The 22,892-nt window shown below is 46.7% G+C and overlaps 1 protein-coding gene across 2 annotated transcripts in view; it reads right to left on the reverse strand.

Moving 5' to 3' along the window:
• Positions 1 to 36: 36 nt before the first annotated feature.
• IFT172 (intraflagellar transport 172) overlaps positions 37 to 22,892 on the reverse strand; it is a 39,562-nt gene continuing 16,706 nt past the window's right edge. The window contains exons 19-48 of one of the 2 annotated variants that reach the window (XM_027455521.3): positions 22,046 to 22,130; positions 21,628 to 21,720; positions 20,354 to 20,431; positions 19,219 to 19,467; positions 17,923 to 18,001; positions 17,414 to 17,534; positions 16,825 to 16,969; positions 16,662 to 16,751; positions 16,147 to 16,244; positions 15,013 to 15,148; positions 14,817 to 14,933; positions 13,743 to 13,885; positions 12,932 to 13,025; positions 12,623 to 12,687; positions 12,317 to 12,497; positions 11,487 to 11,596; positions 10,901 to 11,030; positions 10,228 to 10,326; positions 9,598 to 9,707; positions 9,026 to 9,089; positions 8,437 to 8,523; positions 6,635 to 6,751; positions 6,042 to 6,152; positions 5,137 to 5,256; positions 3,473 to 3,568; positions 2,908 to 2,967; positions 1,945 to 2,043; positions 1,395 to 1,548; positions 476 to 567; positions 37 to 210 (exon numbers count right to left, since the gene is read on the reverse strand). In XM_027455521.3, the coding sequence (XP_027311322.3) occupies positions 121 to 210; positions 476 to 567; positions 1,395 to 1,548; positions 1,945 to 2,043; positions 2,908 to 2,967; positions 3,473 to 3,568; positions 5,137 to 5,256; positions 6,042 to 6,152; positions 6,635 to 6,751; positions 8,437 to 8,523; positions 9,026 to 9,089; positions 9,598 to 9,707; positions 10,228 to 10,326; positions 10,901 to 11,030; positions 11,487 to 11,596; positions 12,317 to 12,497; positions 12,623 to 12,687; positions 12,932 to 13,025; positions 13,743 to 13,885; positions 14,817 to 14,933; positions 15,013 to 15,148; positions 16,147 to 16,244; positions 16,662 to 16,751; positions 16,825 to 16,969; positions 17,414 to 17,534; positions 17,923 to 18,001; positions 19,219 to 19,467; positions 20,354 to 20,431; positions 21,628 to 21,720; positions 22,046 to 22,130 (3,313 nt within the window). In that variant the 3' untranslated portion in view covers positions 37 to 120. Of the gene's footprint in view, positions 211 to 475; positions 568 to 1,394; positions 1,549 to 1,944; positions 2,044 to 2,907; positions 2,968 to 3,472; positions 3,569 to 5,136; positions 5,257 to 6,041; positions 6,153 to 6,634; positions 6,752 to 8,436; positions 8,524 to 9,025; positions 9,093 to 9,597; positions 9,708 to 10,227; positions 10,327 to 10,900; positions 11,031 to 11,486; positions 11,597 to 12,316; positions 12,498 to 12,622; positions 12,688 to 12,931; positions 13,026 to 13,742; positions 13,886 to 14,816; positions 14,934 to 15,012; positions 15,149 to 16,146; positions 16,245 to 16,661; positions 16,752 to 16,824; positions 16,970 to 17,413; positions 17,535 to 17,922; positions 18,002 to 19,218; positions 19,468 to 20,353; positions 20,432 to 21,627; positions 21,721 to 22,045; positions 22,131 to 22,892 lie in introns of both variants that reach the window. The other variant, XM_027455520.3, reaches the window with a different exon arrangement.

Raw genomic sequence — 22,892 nt, forward strand, 5'->3', positions numbered from 1 at the left:
GGGCTCTGCAGCCCCTGACAAAGAGAAGCACAGCAGTGCTGAGACACATGTTTATTGGGGACAGAAGTGGAGGGAGTGAAAAACAGGATAGAAAGCTGCAATTGTTCCTCCCTGTCCCACTCACTGGAAAGAGAAGCCAGTGCTCGGGAGTCCCCCACACCACTGGCTGAGGAACTTGAGCACATCTTGGCATGCAGGGCTGTGAGATGTCTGCAAAATAAAAGAGATGTCCTTGGTATTGGCAATGTGGCACTGCAGACACCCTCTGCCCAAGGGCACCCCAGGGAACTGACAGAGCTGCACAGGTATGCCCCAGCACCATTCCAGCCCAGCAGCATGCAGAGAGGGTGGTGCACTAAAATGGCCCTGGTTTGGTGTAGCTCCACCAAGTGGGACAATGTTTTCTAATCAGCAAGAATAACAGCATTAAACACCCTGCAGCTTGTCTCCCTGCCCCACAGAATGCCTGGCTCACCTTGACAGCCATCAGGAACTTGTTCCATGTGTCTTTGCTGGCTTCTCGGCCTGGACGCTTGAACTCTATCTTGTTCCTTAGCACAGGATACCCTGGCCATACAGTAACAACCTCACAAACAAGGTGAGACCCACAATGGACCCCCTCCCCTGTGCATTCCATCCTTCCTTGCTATGGCCACCTGGCTAGGGCAACTCCCAATAGGCACTGTAGAGGAATAATGCTTCCTATGGCAGCTTAGAACAAGGAAGGAAGTGTCCACAGTGGTGGCATCAAAGGAAGATGAAGGCTGATCTGCTCTCAGCAAGGCAATCCAGTGAATATAAAATGACAGCACCTCCCTCCTTCCCTCCTGAGCTTTGGAGCCAGAACCCTGTTCCTGGAGGCCCATCCCTGTGCCACCTCCTTCTCTAACCCACTCCTGCAACACTGTCCCCACTGTGAGGTGTGCACTGTGTGGGGGACAGTCCTTGCCAGTGCAGATAGCTTTTGTAGAAGGCAGCAAAGTGGGGACAGGTGCTACATGTGCACATGTGTGCCCGCTCTGGCCAGCATGTCCTAGGCAGTGCTGTGCAAGGCTGAGCAGTCATAGAAAAATAATAGTTATGTTTGAAAGAGTCATCTGGTCCAATCTCCCTGCTCAAGCAGGGCCACGTAGAGCTGGTTGCCTAGTATGATATCCAAATGGCTTTTGAAAATCTCCAGGCATGGAAATGCCACAACTTCTGAGCAACCTGTTCCAGTGCTCAGTTATCCTCAGTTAAAAAACAGGCTAATCTATCTCATCCAGCTGAACCGTTCCCTATAGCCACACAACCTCCCTACTCCTTTTACAGCATTGCCTGACTCTCTCTCAGACCTACCTGCACGATGGTCCCCACTCCCTACATAAGTGTGAGCTGGCCTGGAGCATACATACCTGTAAGCACACAGGGCAGGGAGCGCACCCCTGTATTTGCTGCCACCAATGAAGCTTCATATGTGTCACGGTCATCCTGTGGCAGTGCCTGCTCCAGACGCTGGTCCATGGACATGGTAAGCACCCAGTCCCTGGCCTCCTCCCGGTTCTCTTCCTGCAGGACAGAGGCCTGGGCAACTCCTGATACTGCATGCTGTGCCACTGCCTAGCTACTGCTCCTCAACAGTAGGGAGCACACTGAGGAGAGCAGGACATGAGCATGCATGCAGGATGCGTGTATGCACATACACACTCTTGTGTGTATGGGGGGTTGATGGTGGGGAATGAGTGCATGGATGTGTGCAGAAGTGTATACTGCAGAGGGAGCATGAGAAAGCATATGTGTGTGTGTATCCTGGTGCTGCACGTGTGTTTGTGGTGGGGGGGATGGGGGAGAGAGCTAACTGCATTTCCATCTTCTGTACTGTCACCCTTGCTCCAGTCCCTGTTCAGAGGGGTCCTAAGGTATAATCACTGTTCAAGGGAGCTGAAGAAGGTAGATGATACTCACAGGCACATGTTGATGGGCTGAAAGAGGCACTTCAAAGGGAATGTCTGTGTTCTGGAAATCTGAGTGGTCCAGAGAATCCAGGTTCCCTTCTTCAATGGCCTGTGAAAGGAGAAGTGATGGAACAGTAGGCAATACTATCCTTGGCATTCGCATTACAATCTGTATTCTAATGGTGGCATCACCTAGGCCCCTATCTACCAGTGTGATGACTTGGCCCTCCTGGGAGGTGGCAATTTATAGCCATCCTCAGCAGTGCCAGAGGATGTATGCTCCTTAAACGCTGTATTACTCAAGCTTGCCAGTTAGCCTCAAAGGAAGGAAAGATGAAATAGGGAGCATTTTTTTCCAGCAGCTGCTGACTGCATGTGGAAGACTGGTATAGTAGGGTCTGTCAGCTTCCAAGGATTTTTGGTGTTTTATGGTAACCAACCGGCTATTCAAGGAAGGAATTGAGCATGGGGACTCAGTGCCTGATTCTTGCATCACCGTTGCTACAGCATCAAGCCATGTCTTCTTCCACTGCCAACTGCCACTCCCCTTCTCTCCCCCTCCCCCCCAATAATTTTCCTTCTGTTTGAACAGCTCAGATGAGATCATCCTGAAGGCTGCAAGAGCACCTGCAGCCATGAAGACTACAGGTCTAAACTTTTAGGCCAACTTGCTCTTTGCTGCAACACACATGCATGGTGACTCTGGCACACGCATGGTGACATGGTCAGGGTTGTTCAGGTGCTCTGCATGGCAAGTCCTTCCACAGCTAATGCTGGGGCACCCAGCACTTGGTGCACACACGCAGAGAGCAAAGTGCAGGGCCCCTGCATTCTCCATCAATACCAGCTCACAAATGTGCTGCCACATTGAAACCTCAGGAGTCTCATGGCCAGGCTGAGGGTCTGTGTGGGCCCTACAGACCACTATCATTTTTAAGTGTGATAGTCTTCTCCCCCAGCAGACCATACGCACATCTGAGAGGTCCAGGAAATGGTTCAGGAAGACGAATGCCATGTTCTCCCAGTTGACTGCCTAGTGTAGAGAGAAACCCCAAGTGAGATCACACAGCTGATAGCTTATCTCCACAGCCACAACTCTCACACTTTAGTGATGGGCTAGAAAGCCAGTATCAGACAGTAAGAACAAGCTGCTATGCTTGCCATATGTCATTATGTCTGGGTAGGTGGTCAGTCTGTAGCATCAGGATTGTCAGTAGATAACAGATGACCCAGAGCAAGGTGAACCAATTGAAGTCCTGCATCTACAGAGCCATACAATATAATGTGGCCTCTGGTCTACCACATAGGTCTACAGTTATGTACTCCTTCTAGTTGAGATTTGCCCTCCCACTACCTACTGCCAATCCGTGACAAAATACAGAGGCTGTCAAGATGTTTGAGGAAAGAACTCCATAAGACAGTGTCTGGCTGCTGTTGTACCAATGCAGCTCGGGGAAGACTGTGGAAGATAAAGTTGAGAAGCCCTGAGCCCAAGGTCCTCCACCTCCTGAGCTGATCTGGTGGCAGATAGTTCTCACCTTGGCAGCTATACCAGCTTCATAGAAAGCCTTGTCTGCAGGGATGAGTTCAGTGTGGCGCAGCAGGGAAATGGACAGCTTAGCAGCCACAGTGTCCTGCAGACAAAGGGGACAGTAAAGCCATAACAGTCATCTCAGAAAAAAATAGGTTGGAAGGGATCTCACGAGATCATAAAGCCACTACCTTAGAGCAGAGACCCTGCACCCACATATTCCTGATGTGTTTATCTATCTTAAGAGACTTCATTGAAAGAGCTTTTAGAAATTTTGTTCATGGCCATTCCAGGTTGGAGGTCTCCTGCTAGAAAGTTTTTTCTTTTAACATTCATCTCCCTTGTGGTAACTAGATTCCTTACTTATCCAAGACATACAAGGAGCTTGAAAACAGATTATTTCTTTCCTGTTTCAGTAGTTATTTTCTGTTATCACCTCTTCCTTCAGTCTTATGTTCTGCCTTATAAATCTTTTCATTTTTACTAGAAGCCATGCCCAAACTCCCCTCCCATCATCTAAGTCACAGAACCATGGAATAGCTGAGGTTGGAAGGTCTCTCTGGTGATCATCTAGACCACCACAGCGCCCTATCCTGCTTAAAGCAGGTTCAGCTACAGCAGGTTGTTCAGGTCCATGTCTAGTCAGGTTTTGAATAGTGCAAGGAATGGAAACTCTCCAGCCTCTCTAAGCAACTGGTTCCAGTGCTCAGCTACACTCACAGTAAATATTCTTTTTCTTCATAACATAAGATTTTTGGGACAGTGAGAGGTAAGGAGGAATACAAGATGAATTTCACTTTTCTGCTTGCTAGATAGGTTCTCATCTTGCTAGAACTGGGAAGGCCACCCCTCCTTCATGGTTCCAATTAGACTACCCAACACCTCAACATTCCACAACTGTGTGTCTGTATAGGTCTTCAAGATGTCAGGCTTATCTTTCTATCTGATAGACCTCTATCTGGATCCCCAACACACTCAGCTATGGGAAACCACCAGTCTGCTCTATGATTTTCACTAGAATCCTAACTCTGGGAACTTTTCTCTTGTTCAGCCTGTACTGTCACAGCTCCAGTCCCACGTTCATATAGGCCTCTATCACGGTTCCATCCATAATCCACGTGGATCCAGACTTCAGCAGGAACTCTGCTTTATAGCATGGTCCAAAACAAATCCCAGTGCACAAAAGACTCAACAATACAGCACCTTGTGAGGCCCAGTACACAGGCCCATGAGCTTCTAAAACTGTGCAAGGCCAATCTGTTCTCAAGACTATGTGTGAAACCCAGTGGCTGTCATGGCCTAGGACAACTGAAGAGGAAGCAATGCCTCTCCTGGGAAGACCAGTTTTTTGTATGATCCCTGTATTTCTATAGGTGCCTCTGCTCTCACAGGTCACTCTGACCATATGGATCCCCTTTCCCCTGGTTTATATCTCAGCCTCAGTGGCTGGGGACAGCTCTCAATATAAGGAGTCAGTCAGAGAAGACTGTCTCTAGTTCCACGTACTAGTGGTGGGCTTACAGATCACTATAGTCTCATTCTCATCCATCCATGATGTGAAAGTGATCCATGAAGTGGAAGAGTGAACTATGAAGAGCCCTAAACCTGCATGATCCCACAGGGCTCTGCACTCATGGTGTTGACTTGACAAAGGAACTTCAAGAACCTTACCAGTTGCTTCACACCCTGAGCAGCGGAGCGGGTTGCATAGTAGTGAGATATCAGCAGCATAGTCTCAAACTCTTCATGTGCTGGAGTGTTTGCCTCACTTGACTTTACTAAATTTTCACACTAAAAAAGATAAAGAGAGAATAATAAATAATAAAGGAGCAAGTGAGCAGAGGGGCACTCTTCACCCACTTGAGTCTGGGAAGAAGCTGGGAGAAAGACTAATATCTAAAATACCCAGGCACCTCGAGGGATTGGAAAAGGGCTGTATCTTGAGTGCTCTGGGTCCTGCAAAGTGCTGAAGTGAGGAGTTTGTGAGAGAAGGGGAGAGCCAGTAGTACTGTAGCAACTGACAACACTGGAAGCAGTGGAGATTGGATCAACAAGGGGATTTCTGGATATAGTTTGTGTCAGAGGTGGGTATCTGTGGAACAGAAACAGAGCAAAGGCAATCATGGGCTGAGGAATTTGGGGGCAGGTAAAAAGGAGCACAGGGCTCTAAGAATCTCTGGGGAGATGGGGAGGCCTATTATTTTCCAGTCTCAGTAGTCCTTTGCTTTTCCCAGGTTCTTGCCCCACTTATGTTGCCAAATATAAGATGAAAAGTGGGACTGTTGTGATAGGCTCCCATGTAGCAGTGACACGGGGAACTCTGCAAGAGCCAACATTCAGATGTGCTTCTAGAATTTGGTCTTAAGTGCAGGGTCATCTTTTTCCCTGACTTCTCTTGCCCAGCCATGTGCACCTCACAGGATCCTGTTGTTCTACTGTCTCCACTGTCACCTCTCTCCCTTTGGTTTGTGTTCTATTTCCTGTGTCATCTGTCCAGAGCCTAGTTCTTTTTCCCTGCTAGGAGCCACCAGAATGTTGGACTTTAACAGGCAATGGTGGCCATGGTCCATACTCACCAGACTGAAGAGAACATCACGTAGGTCAGCCCAGCTGGAGTAGGCCTCAGCACAGTTCATGCCAGATGCATTCACCATTTCCACAAAGAGACGCTTGTAAATGTTGAAGTTCTGCAACAAAAAGGAGAGAAATCTTGAGGGACACAGCTGGTGAGTCAGAAGTTTTGAGTCCTACTGTTTAGCACAGGCTTAAGGGAATGGCAGCTCTGCTCACAGGCTCACAAAGCAGTGCTACTGCAGAATGCTGGTTGCAAGGAATGCAACAGGACAAGACAGGGAAATGGGAAAGAATGTTTCCTCCAGCCAGCTCTCTCAAAAAGGCAAACATGGTTGCTTTTATTCTGGACTCGGTGGCTAAGGTGTTCAAAATCAACACAAATACTCAACACCCCTCTCCTCTGTCCCTGTGTGTGATATGCTAGGGGGCTGCATTTAGTCCTCTACTTTAGGAACCTATTCAAGAATCTACAACGGTGTTGAAGTGGCTTGAACAACACCTGGAAGCCCCAGCTCTGGACTGGAAGCCTGACTCATTTAGCAGATCATAGCACTCTCTGGAAGCTCACTCTGGGATGTAATGTTGTCTTCATTACCTGTGGGTTGGCAGGTGCTCCATGGTGTACATACAGGCTCAGGGCTTTGTCCCAGCTGCCCTCCCGGATGAGGTGGGTTGCAAAGAGAGCAACATACTTGTGCAAGACCTTATAGTTCTGGAGAAGGCACACAGAAAACGGTAGCATGAGAGTCATGAGATGAATGTTTGTCAGTTGGTAGTGACAGTTTCAGATTTGTGTGCACACATCCATGCACCTGAGTCCCAAAGGGTAAGGGCAGCTAATGACAGATACAGACTGCATGTCTTTGATTTGGGCCCCATGTGACGCCTCTAATCCTGGCTAGCTGATGCTGTGCTGATCCTTCATACCTGAAAAATAAAGTTGTCTTTCTGCTGTCCACCACTTGCCAAAGGAATACTCCCAAATATCTAACAGAAGCAGTATCTCTACAATGCGGCACCACAGATACTAGTCGTAAACTGGTCCTTCGTCTAATGAAAGAACGAATCCAAGCACTTTTGTGGACTGAAGACATTTGTAATATGCAAGGCTGCTCTAGTCCATTACTCAAATTACTCAGATTGCTGAGGCTGTAGGCCTTCTTGGAGAACTGTTCATACATATGCTGATCCTACTTTGCTAAGGACTAACTGTAGTAGGCCTACAGAAACTTTAAGTAAGATAGTACCTGTTTTGCACAGGCTTAAAATATACTAATGAGGAAGATGGCACAAGATGTGCAATCTTGTAAAAAAAAATGAGCAATGGAAACAAGTTCATTAAACACAAGAGAGGACAGTGCCACTATGACATGTCTAGAACTTGAACACCCAGATCTGGATGCTCATGAAACTCTAGGTGTTAGGGATGCATATTAAGTCTGGTATGTAACCTGTTTTGATAAACCTAACCTTCCCCCCCACATATAATTGTTGTATAACAGCTGAGTCAAAAGTCATTAAGTTTTGCACTTGCTGTGGAACAAGGTTGTGCTAACACTTCCTTAAAGACACATACAGGCTAACATGTTCCTGGAGTAAGTATACTAGTATTCGTTGTGCTTTGTTGACAATAAAGCTGATTAAGCCTTATACTATAAAACTGAGTTTGAAGGTCAACACTGGTATCTCCCGAATAATTAGAACATCATAAATAATAACTACAACAAAAAACATTCACATCATCAGAGAAGTCTGAGTCAAAAATAAATCAAGTTCATTGTTGAATAAACTTGATTTCATCAAGAACCCAAACTCAGCTTACTGCTCATTGCATTAGGAACATAAAAATACAGCACAATGCATTATCAGTGCTTGCCCAAGTTATCAGTGTTTGCCAGACAAATTAGATCCTGGTACTGTATTGGAATAGCACTGTAGAACAGCTTCATTTTGGTTTTCTGTTTTTATCAATCTGCTGGGGTCATTTTTTGGCTTTCAGTCAGTAAAAATGCAAAAATGTCAAATCTGCTTTCATGATAAATTAATTTCAATTGACGCCAGGCCTCTGAAGAATATGTAGAAAAAAGGCTATCTTTTATATATCTCTGTTTCCTTAATACCTATTACTTTGAGCCCGAACAACTCGCTTAGCTTTTTTTCAATGTTCTATCAATCACAAAATTGAAACACAATGTGGTTCTGATTTCTAATGCTTCATTAATAGGTGTGCTTGGCTATGATGGAGACAGCAGAGAGGTGTTCTTTCAGCTGCTGCGGTGTCTCCCCATGGTCCTCACAAAACAGGCTGCTTTGCCCCTGCTCACCCATTCCTGATGACCCTGCTTCAGAGAACCAGGGCCCCAAGTCCATCTACTGAGGGCTCGCACAGGTACTCACCTGCTTAGCTGCAACCTCCAGACACTTCTCCCATTGCTCCTGCTCTGCATACATATCCAAAGCAGCCATGACATCTATTCCCACCAGCTGAGGATGGAAACAACTATAAACTCACTGTGCAGGTAAGGCTTCCTAACCACCTACATCTTTTCTTCAAATACCCACAGTCCCTCCCTCTCTTTGGAAGCAAAGATCATAGAATCATAGAATCACAGAATCATAAAATCATAGAATGGTTTGGATTGGACGGGATCTTACAGATAATCTAATTCCAACCCCTCAACCCCCCCCCACCCCGGGCAGGGACACCTTCATCTTGACCAGGTTGCTCAAAGCCCCACCCAACCCAGTCTTAGACACTTCCAGGGATGGGGCATCCACAGCTTCTGTGGGCAACCTGTTCCAGTGCCTCACCACTCTCAAAGATCCAATGTGACCCATCTGGTATGCAGAAACCACGACTCAGGCATATATAGAATCCTCACCTATGGACATTTTCAGGTAAAAGCCCCATGAGGAAGGCCCCAAGGACCTATGTCCCAGCATCCTGACATGACTCCATAACCTGTGGAACATCCCAAATACATACCGAATCTACCTTTCCTTGGTTCTTTAAATACTCCTTGTAACGCTGGTCCACATACTCCTCTGACCTACTGGGCAGAAATAATCTTAATACACAGCAGATTAATAGTTCCCTGCATCAGTGCAGAAGTGCAGATTCAACTTTGTCTTCTTTGGGCTAAAGAGGACTTACAGCTGTGCCACATTTTTCATGTCTACTGCTGGGTGCTTAGGTAGAAGGGGGAAGAAAGAGTCTGGGCAGAAATACGTGTGAGGAGAGAAAGGTATCACAGGCCTTTTCATGAAGAAGTGTATGCAAAGGAATGTAACAAGGAAATGAGAGATAGGGATATGACAAAAGGGGATTAAGATATACATGGGATGAATGGCAATGGGGCAATAGAAAAGTGTCATGGGTACACCGGGTGGGGGATATTGCGAAGGGCAGCTGTGGTGAATGTCCCCTATCAAGCCTGGGAAGATCACTGTGGGGAAAATCCAGAAAACCTGGGGAAAGCAGGACAAGACAGGGCAAGGGATTATCTTGGGATGAGAGAGGGAGATGGAAGAGTCTCATTCGAGGAGTTCAGCACATACCTGGGGTCCAACTCCTTGGCCACGCGCTTGGCTTTACTCCATTCTTCCCCTTCAATGAAGGCATCAATAGCCTCTCGGATGAGGTCCAAGTTGAGGTAGAGCTCGGCTGCCTGCAAGGCCAGAGACAGTCCCATGTGGAACAAAACCCCAAAGGCACCTCGTAGCCCAGGTCGGAGCTGTAGCTGTTGGAAATTCTCAGCACATAGCAGCAACTGAAAGTCTCTTCCCAAAAGCCTTTTTGAACAGACTGCCCAGGGAGATTGTGGGGTCTCCTTCTCTGGAGATATTCAAGGTCCGTCTGGACGCCTACCTGGGCAACCTGCTCTAGGGAACCTGCTTTGGCAGAGCGGTTGGACCTGATGATCTCCTGAGGTCCCTTCCAACCCCACAATTCTGTGATTCTGTGAAAAGATACCCCCCTTCTTTTTCCTGCCTCCTTCCAAGGCCCAGGTCTCTCACACCATTTCAGGACTTGATCCCTTCCCCTGCTTCCTATTCTCTGAGGACTCAGCACTGCCTGATGATGGATCAGGCCACCCACCCATCACCCCAGGATGTGACTAGGCCTCCTCCCCTTGGATACAGCTCTCCCTTCCTATTTCTTCCTTAGGAGCCAGTGCCAGCTCTTACCGAACTGTATTTCTTCATGGCCACCAGCTGAGGAGCCACAGTCCGTGTGACCTCCATGCTCTGTGACTGACCCAAGAACTTAATGGCCAACTCAGCAGCCTGTGAAGAGAAATTGTCAAGAAAATGAATAAGAGCAATTTGAGAGAGGGATGGATCTGGAAAGAGCTCATTTCCAGCTAAAAGATTGACTGTCAGGAGCACTTGAACTATGTGGGGAAGAGAAGGAAAAAAGACAGTCTGCTTCAGCAACTCGGAGAAGCAAAGTCCAGCTACTTTTACACATGGGAGATGATTAGACAAGAATATAATCATTACTGAGGTTGGTAAAAGGACAAGTTACTAATGAAAAGTATGAGCAAGAACACAACTCAAAGGTTGATGGACATGGTCCATGAGAAGATAGGGCACTTGTCTAGCCAATATCTAAGTCATAAAGTCTAGTTTTTCAGTGCAGGGAGATATGGGCATAAAGATATTGGCATGCTGCTGAAAGTGGTGCCAGAGCAAGGATGTCAGCACAGCACAGGAAAAGTGGGCAGTCCATTATGGGCTTAAGAGAATGGTCATTAAATGCTTTCAGTCCCTACAGTCACTGGGGCATGCAGATCCTCTCTTGTGCCCTGCAGGTTGTGGGAGTCCTCCCAGATAGTAGATCTGATGAAGGAAACCATACCTTCAGCAAACACTTCTCCATCAGGATGCTGTTGTTGGAAATCCGCACTTTCAGGTAGCAGTCCACTGCCCTGGCATATTCCCCAGCCTGCTCCCACTCCCGTGCTTGCTCCAGCAGTCCTTCTGTTCCTCTGTAAGGAGGAATGCAGGCTGTGAGCAAGACTGTGATACTGCCATGCACATCCTGTAAAGAGTGTGTAATGCATGGGCAGGAAGCTGCAGAGCAGAGCTAAGTCAGAGACCTCAGAGGGGAGAGGGGGCTGTGTCAAGGAATGCACACAGCTTAATGCTGAGAGAATTGAATAAGGATCATGGGGAGATGAACTGGCAGTACAGAACACCTGTGAGATCTGTAAATGGCAAGAAGACACCCAAGAGCCCTTGCATGATAAGAATAACCCTGAAGTCTCCCAGAACAGGGAAGAAAGATGTTAGCAAACCAATGGAGGAAGAAGCCTAGGGTCCTCAAGAAGGTAAAAGCTGTATGACAGGGATGCAGTCAAGCTATCTCTGTAAGGCATCAAATCAATGGCTTAGGGAAAGAGCAACCCATCTGTTATGTACAGCCTGAGCACAGTATTACTTACCCGGAGCCCTTCTTGGCAGCCTCCCTGCCACACTCTTCTTGTAACTCCTCTAGTCGACTAGGCACATATTCCTTGCAGATCCGCAGGGCTTCACTCCACATGTCAGCCTCCTGCAGAAGCACACCAGAGAGAAGAAACTTTCACCAGTTCACATCACACTTCTAGCATCACCACACATCTGGCCTCTCACATCATCTTGCCAGAGGATCCACTAGGGGAAACAACTACAGCAGCACCATCTCAGCCAAATTCTCAGCCAAAATGGCACCTATGTCTTTTCATGCACCCAGGCAACCTCAGGGGAAAGTTTGCATTCATTCTAGCTACCTCTATGGAATGGACACTTACAGTTCCCAAAAACGCTCTCTCATGCTATATTATTTATGCCCGACCAATCTGGTGGCCTTATGTGATATAGTGACTGCAGATGTCCCACTCCTGGAAGTGTTCAAGGCTAGGATGGATGAAGCCCTGAGTAACCTGATATGGTGGGTGGCATTACTCCCTAAGGCAGGAAGGTTGGAACTGGATGATCTTTAATATCCCTTCCAACCCAAGCCATTCTATGATTCTATGATCCTTGAAGCCTGCTCATGGCCTTCTGGCAGGATACTTCCTCTGAGAATTAAGTTATGCTGTGAAATTCTTACCAGTTTAGTCTTATAAGAGCAGGTCAGTTTTATTTTTTACTAGTAACTACTTGAGTAAATGTTCCTCTTTGGCTACTAAGCTGATAGTAAGAACTGGGAGCTGGATTTTACTCCTCCTCCATACAAAGTGGGCTCTCAACCAGTGAGGAAGACAGGGATATTGCCACAGTCAACACTCACCTTGTAGTACTTTATTGCCAGCTCAGGTTTCTGTGCTCGCAGGAGGAAGGCCTCTGCTTTCTGGAATTCTCTCTGCTCAAAGGCAAAACGTGCCTGTCCCACAAGCACATCAGCCACACTGTCTGGGTCATGAGCTTCAGCCACACGTTGTGCAGCATCCCAGTTCTGGTTATGCACAAACCTAGGTGAATCAACATGAGATGTAATAAGAGACAGCAAGGAGCAGACTAGTGCTAGAGAAGCAACCTTACTAGCACCATATAGGGAGAACAAATGCAGCAGTCCAGAATGGAGAAGGCTACATACATCAGCACTGCCTCTTTGGGTTTTCCAGCTTTAATGAATTCTGCTTCAGCCTCCTCAAATTTGCCCTAGGAGAGAGAAAGGAGTTTGCTTGCATGCTAGCCTCCCCTGATACCAGCGCATGAGCTCCTCTACTTACCATGAGGCAGAGTGAATTTATGAAACAGAGAGATGTGTGGAAGCTTGGGGCTGTAATTGTGGAGGCAGGCAGTGACTGCAGCCACAAGTGTCTTTTGCAGCAGTCCTTAAGGAGAACCGTTCAATTATCTGAGTGACCAAGGAATTTCCACCTATTCCAAGGGGTAAAATTACCTCATCTTCTAGGAACATGGCATACTTTAAGTGTATCTCTGGCATCTTCTGCTTCATGGAGAGACGGGCCAGTTCAAAAGCAAAATCAAAGACGCTAAAATGAAAGAGAAAATGGAGTGATAGCAGGACTGTGTGCTATGAGGGCATGCCTTCATCAAGAGCAAAATATCAAGTAGAGCACAAGACATCAGGAGAACAGAAAGGTGAAGATGGAGGGTCCCAAGTGAATAGGCACTACCCATTATTCCTGTTCCTGACCAGAGACTAGGAGCTTTTACATCCCCCATTACGGAAATTCAGCTCCTTCACACTTGCTACTAGTGCCAGAGCCCCTTGGTTCAACTCTGAAGGGTGGTCATGAGGTTCCCAGTAGCCCAGTAAAGTGGGAGAGCTGGGGGAGAGCAGCAGCATGAATGGCAGTGCAGACAGATGGCTGGGCAGATGCAGAGTGGGTCCAAATCAATTCTGACAAGCAGTTAGTTACTGTGACATGAAGAATATCTCCACCTGCATTTAGAAGCTCTAACAAGAAATCTCTGCTCAAGTTAAAAGGAAAACTGCTTTTGCCTGTCCTGCTCAGACATGACATTCATGAGACTAACAGGTGGACAAGACTTCTCTGTTAACTCTTCTGTGCCAAGGACAGAGTGTGAGGACTTGCAGGGCAGGGGCAAGGAGGAGAACAGGGGGAAGACATGCCATATCCTGGACCTGCAGCTATCACATGCATAACATTATTTATTCTGGGCCATTCCATCTTTCTTGGCTTAAGCAGGTGGGAGAGAAACACTGGGTTGATAGACCTGCTTACCCGCTGTCCGCTGCATGGTCAATGGCCATCTCCAGAAGTCCAAATTTACTGAGGAGTTTCACAGCTGCCTCTCCACCCAGGCTCTTTGCCCACATATAGGCCACATGCTTATAGGAGTTTGTCCCACCATGTGCCTTGGCCACCTATCAAAAGCAAAGAAAGTGGAAAAACCCAATGCATCCATTTCTGTTTCAGCAGGCTGAGCCAGGACTCCCCTTTTACATGAAGCCTGTTCTCTTGAGGGAGCACCAAAACCAATTGCTCCCTCCCTTTTGTAGCCCCACTGGACTGGAGAGAGTGAGACAAAAGCTTACGTGGTAAGAAAGGAAGACACTTCTGCCTCCTCAGCATAGCCCATACTGCTCTTGGAAGCAGGGTTGCAGGGGCTGATACAGAGTGACATAACAGTATATCTGAGGTACACTGCTGGAGGCTGGAGAAGAGAAGGCTCTGGAGAGACCTTATTGCAGCCTTTCAATACTTAAAGGAGGACTTATAAGAAAGATATACTTTTTACAAGGGCATGTAGTGATAGAACAAGAGGTAATGGTTTTAAACTGAAAGAGAGTAGATTTAGAACAGACATAAGGAATAAATTCTTCACTATGAGTGTGACGAGGCACTGAAACAGGTTGCCCAGAGAAGCTGTGGATACCCCCTGGAAGTGTTCAAGGTCAGGCTGAATGGGGCTTTGGGCATCTTGATCTAATGAAAGATGTCCTTCTCCATGGCAGGAGGGTTGGAAAGGATGACCTTTAAGGTTCCTTCCAATCCAAACCATTCTATAATTCTATGAACACTGTGCAGGGGTTAGTAGTGGAGCAGTACCTGGAGGAAGGCAGTGCTGCAGAGTGGCTAGGGGGTCAAGGCCTGCTTTTGGGGTGCAATGCTGCAGAGCAGTTAGAGGCAGAGCAGTGGCACAAGGGCATCCAGCATTGTGCCACATTATGAAGCTAGATAGTGTATGCCAATTCTTCACATTTTGTGATGAATATAGACAGGGCAGTTCCTACGGGGACCCTGCGGGCAAAGTCTGATCTCTTTGTGGTGGGATAGCTGTGAAGTGTTTATTACCCTGTAGGCTTCCTCCCACATGTCATTCACTCTGTACATGTTTACTGTGGCCTTCCAGTCCTTAGCTTCTAGGTAATGGTACTCAGCCTCCTGTAAACGTCCCTCTGCCTCCAGCTCCTGCAAATTGAGGAAATAAATTAGTGACGCTCTTGTTTCTACTTGGCCTAGCTGATCCTCTGCCATGAGATACACTCACCTTGCCCAGATGTAGGTGTGTATCACTGAGTAAGTCCTTGTGGTACTTGGCTACCAAGCAAACCATCTCATCATACATCTTACACTTCTTGTACATAGTGATGGCCAAATCAGGTTCATCCACAGTGATATACAGCCTGGAAATGCAAGCACATTCAAATGACTCAGCTGATGGCATGACCAGTGCCTACATTCTCTTTGCATCTTACCCAGCTGGGACTGCATCCTAGGCACAATATCAGAAGGCATGACTGGAGGACTGTGACTGCGGGAATGATAAACTCCCAGACAACTCTAAACTTGTGCACTACGGGGGGCCTCATGGAATTCAGCCCAGGCTACTCAAAGAGCTGGCTGATGTCATCACAAGATAATTATTTTTCAATGGTCTTGGGAATCTGAGAGGTCCTAGTTGTCTGAAAGATGACAAATGTCCCAGTTTTCAAGAAGGGCAAGAAAGAAGAACCTGGTAATCACAAATCTGTCAGTCTCAATTCAGTGCCTTGTGAAATTCTGGAGAAGATTATTCTGGGAGTTACTGAAAACACTTGAAATGCAATGCAGTAACTGGTCATGGCCAACATGGGTTCAGGAGTGGAAAGTACTATTCAACAAACTTTAATTTCCTTTTATGACAAAGTTATTTGCCTAGTTGACCAAGGGAAGCCAGTTGATGTAGACTTTCTGGATTTCAGCATAGATTTTGATACTGTCTCTCACAGTTTCCTTCTGGACAAAATATCCAGCATACAGCAAGACAAATACATAATATGATGAGTGAACAACTGGCTGACTGGTCAGGCTCAAATCTTACATCAGGCTGGCAGCCTGTCACTAGCTCCATTTTAGGCCAGTTCTTTTTAATGACTTGGATGCAGGACTCAAATGTATACTAAGTATGTTTGCATATTTCCCTACATTGGGAGGAGCTGTTTTCTCCTATGAGGGTTGAGAGGCCTTGCAGAGAGATCTTGACAAATTAAAGGGCAGAGCAATCACCAACTGCATGAAGTTTAACAAGAGCAAGTGCTGGATTCTGCACCTGGGACAGGACAACCCTGGATATATGTACAAAACGGGAAACTAGAGGCTGGAGAGCAGCTCTATAGAAAGGGATCTGGGAGTTGATGCTCACCTCTCTGCTTCTTTGAACTTGCCCTGCTTCTCCATCTCTTGGGCCTGGGTTATGTAGAGAACAGATACATCTTCCTGGCTCATACACTTGATTGCCAGCTGCCAAAAGAAACACACATTGGATGAACTACAGCACACTGCATAGTAATTTCTTGACACAGAGTAGACAAGGAGAAAATGAACCTTATTCCCACTATGAACAGGTGTATATGCTATATACTCTGTAGAGAATTGGTTGTCATTTGTCACTGTGATCAAAGTACATAGGACCAAGCCTCTTGGAGAGTACTATTTGTGTCACAGATGGAATCATATAGGACTGCTGATGTAAAGTGGGGCACACACATAGGTTGTGAATACCAGGGACTAATTTCCTAATAGCTGCCAGGTGCCCCTACACTGACCATTTAGGATGAGTGCTTGTTGATCAAGTGTTGGTACACAAGGCCACTTCCTGACGAATTACAATTCACAAAGTAGGGTGAGGTCCCCAGAAGCTTTGGCTTCCGATTTTACCTTATGAGCTTGTTCCCAGAGCCCAGCCTGTGTGTACATGTCAATGGCATCCTTGGTTTGGTCTCCTTTGATGTACAATTCCTCTGCAACCTGTGGGAGAGATGACCATGGTCAGCAGTCCCAAGGGATATAGAGCAGCAATGACTGCACGATGTGGCCTCACCTGATACTCCTGTAGCGCTGCATAGTGCTGGGCAATCTTGGGATAATATTTGGCTGCTGTTTGTTTGTCCTGCAAGTCCAAAATGTAAATGGCCTTCTTCCACTGACGGGCTCCCAAGGCTGCCTCAATGGCCTTAATGGAGCACCTAGCATCAGAAATATAACTCTTTACAGACAGCCATCAGTCATCTCCTCCAGCTGAGCTAAGCCAAGAAGACCAAAGTGGTCTGCTGCTTGATTCTTCTTGCCAGGGTAGAGCAAGAAGGACCTGAATAGCTTCACAGCAGAGAGAAAAGCAGCCCACAGGATGCATGAGAGCAAAGGTCTGGAACACCAGCAAAGCTAGGGGAAAGAGCGAAGAACTAGGACAGTGGGGAAGAGTAATCAGGGCTGACAGACCCTGGGAGAAATATGGTGAGAAATCCATGGCTGGGCCAGCAGAGACTGCATATCAGCACCAGGGGCAGTGGCAAAATGGGGTCAAAGGGGCTTAATCAGGCTTTATACCCTGATGACTTAAGCAAACAGTATCAACTTCATAGCCCACCAAGTTATACTGCTGCTGGTTATACAGCCATACATGCCCCCACCTGGCTTCGATATAATGGTTAATGGCAGCATCCAGCTGTTTCTGCTGCACCAGATGGTCTCCCCATGCCTCCTCCAGCTTCACAACTTCTGTGGGAAATGCCAGGCGAGCCAACTCCACTGCTGTAAGGGGACATGATAGCTGTTATGCTGAATCCATCAAGGAAGCAGAACTGTGTTCAACACGGGCCTTGGATGGGGGTATGTGTGGAGGAGGGGGGTGGCGACCCATCTAATCTGCTTCAGCTTCAATGGGCTAGCCAGCAATATGGATCAAACCCATGCTGGTACAATGCCTTGGGGAACCCATGCATGATCAATGCCTTGGGGAAGAGGATCCTGTTGTGGGGCTGTGTGTGCAGATGCAACTATGTGACAATACATACATTGAATGAGGTGGTATGTGCAACTCTGAGCTCCAGGGCAATAGCTTGTTCTGCCACCAGGCCAGAATACCGAGGCTTTTGCTGGGAAAAAGGTGTGTGTGTTGGAAACATATTTAGCACAGTACCTTTCAGAAAGGCACTGCCCTTGCAGTAGCACTCCAGAGCCTTCTGTGGGTTCCCAACCTTCTCGAACAGGTCTCCAGCCTAACAACAAACACAAGCTGCCAGTTTCCAGAGCCACTGTCTCCCCACAGCATCCCCTCTACCACTCCCATGTACAGAGCTGTCAGTCTTGCCAGAACAGACCTTGCCACACAGATTTCTACATCAGCTATGCCTCCCCCACTAACCAAGACCATGGGAATAAAGGGGACATCCAGGAGAGTGCATGTGCTGAGATCATTGTTCTCACTGCTGAACCCCACACCCTAAGGGTTTATCTGGGGTACCACCTACTAACAAGATCTATTTTTGAGACAGCTTCTCCTCTCTGCAAGGCAGCTGATGCAGCAACAGCTTTTTCTATGACTGATATTGGAGCAAGTTTTGAAGAAATCTCCAATCTGCATTGCAGATGCTTCCTGAGTTCAGGTCATGACGCTACCGTATCATCATATTTAATGGCTTTTTACAGATTCTACCTTCATGAATTGTCTAATCACTTTTGGACCATTCATACTTCTGGTAAAACAAACAAAAAATAACAAAAAACACCTCGCAGCTGAGTTTCACAGTTACGTTTTCACCTGAAGGCTTAAGAAAAGGTAACAGGTTTGGAAAAGCACAAATTTCTCTAGGGTAAAAATGAAATGGTCAGAAAACACCCAAGGTTAAATAAGACTGAAGAAATGTAATTGAAGCAAAGCACATAAAATAGGCAATCAAAATAAGTGCTTTTTCATACAACACATAGGTGGAACTGGATAACTCATAGTCAACACTGTAGATCTAAAAGTACAGATGGTTAAAATAATAATTTGACAAGCTCATGGGAGCAAAATCCATCACGATTAAACATAAAAATAAAAATCTGAGTTCAGGTAAAGTATAGTCTGCAAACTGCTAGTAGCCATGAAAGTACACTATGGGAAGTATCAGCATATATTTGCCTTCTTTGTTCTTTATACGTCTTTCTCAAGCATCTGCAGGGGCGACTGTTGGCCATGATACCATACTGTATACTGGTCTCAGAGTCAGCATTGCTTTCTTGTATTAGCATAGTTACGTGTTATATGGAAAACTGTTCTAAAAGAGTCACCTAATGGTAAGTAGTTACCAATTTCTTGTGTTACTAGATATAGAGACAAAGAATTATACCTGCTACATTCCTGCTCAATGCTCATGTATCTCAGAGAAGCAAAGGAGAGGATAAGAGCTTTGACGCTATTACGGAAGAAGGCCTGATGGGGTGGACCACTCACCTGTTCATACAGTTCCCCTCTGATCAGTGCTGTTGAGATCCTATTGATGACATCCCCATTGGTCATGAGCTCATCCCTGCTCATGGCCAGCCGTGCCGCCTTAGCTGGCAGCCCTGCCCGTAGGTATAAGCTGATGGCTGCCAGGTAGTCTCCCTGTCCCTCTTGGACCTCCCCAGCCTTCTCTTCTTGCTGGGTGTCCAGCAGCCATTGATAGTAACCCCGACGTAGCTTATCCAGCATTGGGTGTCCCTGTTGAGAAATCGATCACTGGTTGAGATCACTGGTTGACCTGGGCAAAGGCAAAATATTGTTCTATTCCTCCTGTAGGTTCTGAACAGCTTATGACACCAGACTTCTCCCTGCTCAGTTATACTACGCAACTGCAGTTAGCAGGAACCACAATGTGAGTCCTGTATACCTCTGCATCAACCATTCTTTTCTGAAGCCCTGGCTGTTCCTAAACCGAAGTAGCTTTTCTCCCTTACTATTCACTGAGGTCTGTAATTCCATCACTGCAACCTCCCTTTACATTTCTCTTTTATCATCTTAAGACATTCCCTGCTATTTTATTCCTTGACTGTGAGTTGCATGATCATGAAGAACACACTAGTTTTATTCCCGTGCCTTGTCTTGTGGGCAAGTCGGACTACCATAATTCTTCCTGAACTGCATCTCTGATGCACACTGGCCCTCTAGCCGTATTATGCTGTACTCTAGAAAATAAAAGCACCTATTTGGTGTTGGACCAAAGATCTACTTACCCCCAAACCATGTTTTCTGCCATTTTTAACAACTGCCTTGCTGATCTCTGAACTTGCTATTTCTTAGGGGCATCCCTTCTTATTTAGCACTGCAATTAAGTCTTTCTACACCCAAAACTCCATTCTTGTGCCTTGTCCTCCTGATTCTATGATGTGCTCTAGACTCTCTGATGGCATGGCACCTTCCCCTTTTTAGTGAAACTAATCAGATGGTGGACCTTCAGGGCAGGCTCAGAGTCTCTTTGGGAGGCTCTCCAAGAAGATATTAAGTCCTGATAAGCCAGGTGAAGAGCACCTAGATCATCGTTGGATTCCAAACCAGGAGACTTACCAAGCAAGCCCAAACCACAGTTTGGTGAAGCTATGTTCTATACCTTGGCCTCCGCGACTACAATGCACTCATCCCACATGTGCAGCTCCTGGTACATGTCCATGGCCTCCTCTGTAGCATTCTGTGTTAAAGAGCAAAGTGTGAACCTGAAGGGTCTATTAGCAGACACATTGCCATTGAGGTCTCGCAACAGATGCATGTTAGATGTGCAGAAACCACGTGCACAAGCGAACCATCCCCTTTACAGGAATATTGAACTTCCCCCATCCTCTTTCTGCACCTCAGGGCAATCACAGAATCATAGAATGGTTTGAGTTGGAAGGGACCTTAAAAATCATCTAATTCCAACCCCCTTGCCATGGGCAGGAACACAATCCATTAGACCAGGTTGCTCACAGCCCCATCTAACCCGACCTTGTACACTTCCAGGGATGGGGCATTGTCCTTGTTTCAGTTAGGACAGAGTTAATTTTCCTCCTAGTAGGTGGTAGGGTGCTATGTTTTGGATTGGGATGAGAAGAGTGCTGATAACATGCTGATGTTTTAATTGTTGCAGAGCAGTGCTTACACCAAGCCAAGGACTTTTCAGCTTCTTGCTCTGTCCTGCCAGTGGGCAGACTGGGGGTGCAGCAGGAGCTGGAAGGGGACAGACCCAGGACAGCTGACCCAAACTGGCCAAAGGGGTATTCCATCCCATCTGACATCATGCTAAACAATATATAGGGGTGGCTAGCTGGGGTGGGGGGCCAGCCGCTCAGGGATAGGCTGGGCATCGGTCAGCAGGTGGTGAGCAATAGCATTGTGCATCACTTGTTTTGTACACATTATTAGTAGTAGTACTATTATCATTATTATTATTAATATTGTTATTATTATTTTCCTGTCTTAATAAACTGTCTTTATCTCAACTCACAGGCTTCACTTTCCCATTTCTCTCTCCCATTCCAGAGAGGGAGGGGGGAGGGTGAGCGAATGGCTGTGTGTTGTTTAGCTGCCGACCGGGTTAAACCACAACAGGCATCCACAGCTTTTCTGGGCTACCTGTTCCAGTGCCTCACCACCCTCAGAATTAAGAATTTCATCCTTATATCTAATCTAAATCTACCCTCTTTTTGCTTAAAGGCATTACTCCCTGTCCTATCACTATATTTCCTGATAAATCCTACACTTCGGAACGAGGAGTATCTCCCTCTATTCCAGGGTAAAAACTTTTCTCCCAGGAAAAAAAATATCTTCCTTCTCTCTTTCATACCAGGGCACAAATCTCCCTGCTCAGAAATAAGTGAAACCTTTTCTGCTCCTGGTTCCTGTACTCACCTGTTCCAGGAAGATCATCTCTGCCAGCTTGTAGTTCTTGTCTAGCATGGCCAAGCGGGCACGCACCAGGTAATGGTCTGTACCATCCCCACCCTGCAGACAGTCATAGTTAGCTCAGTTGGTTTCTTGGGTGAAAGAACAGGCTCTGGATATGGTATAAGGGAGGTGATTGCAGGCGGGGGTTTTGTCATTACAGAAACTAAGAAGACAGAAGTGAGAAGAAGGGAGTAGTACAGTATACAATGTTTAGCCAGAAGAGGGATCTGACAGGCCTGGATGAAGGATTAGGTCAGCAGATTCTACATAATCATGTCCTAGTCTGTAACAGCATAATGGGGGGCATGGACACAGAAGATAAGAAGATGCAAGCGTTTACAGGGAAGTGACTGCCCTGGACAGCAGAAAAGGTTTAACTCACATGCTCTTGAGCTGCCTGGTCAGCAATAGCATTGGTTTCATGCAGAAATCGAGCCTTTGCCATATTGCCCAGAGCTGCAAAGCACCTGGGAAGATGGGAAGAACAAAGCAATTAGTCACTAATGGGTTTGTTGGCACCTTTGGTTCAAGACAATAAAATCAGAACCTGGGCAGCAGACCACGCAGTGCAAACTGGAAAGGTGGGTAGCCCTGCTTCAAGAGAAGGATTTTGTTAAGACCCATGTTCAGATGTGCCCGCTAGTCCAGCTCCATGGAAAAAGCCATAGGCATGACCATAGTCCACGCTTCACTTCCCTACACTTCACAGATCCTCTGAGTTTGTCAGTAAAGTTTAATATCTTTATCAATGACATAGACAGTGGGATTGAGTGCACCCTCAGCAAGTTTGCAGACAACACTAAGGTGAGTGGAGCAGTTGATACAATAGAAGGAAGGGATGACATCCAAAGGGACCTGGATAGGCTAGAAAAGTGGGCCCATGTGAACCTAATGAGGTTCAATAAGTCTAAGTGCAAGAGTCCAGGGGGGAAGAGCTCATTGAGATCAGCCTTGTTGAGAAGGTCTTCAGGGTTCTGGTGGATGAAAAGCCAGCAGTGTGTGCTGGCAGCCCAGAAGGCCAACTGCATCCGGGGCTGCATCAACAGAGAAGTGGGCAGCAGGTGTAGGAAGCCGATTGTCCCCCTCTACTCTGCATTTCTGAGCCCCCACTTGGAGTACTGCATCCAGGTCTGGGGCTCCCAGCACGAGATGGATGTTGATCTTTTAGAACAGGTCCAGAGGAGGGCCACAAAGATTATCAGAGGGCTTAAGCACCTCTCCTATGAAGA

This window comes from Anas platyrhynchos, chromosome 3, assembly GCF_047663525.1.
Source record: "Anas platyrhynchos isolate ZD024472 breed Pekin duck chromosome 3, IASCAAS_PekinDuck_T2T, whole genome shotgun sequence".
Lineage (NCBI taxonomy): Eukaryota > Metazoa > Chordata > Aves > Anseriformes > Anatidae > Anas > Anas platyrhynchos.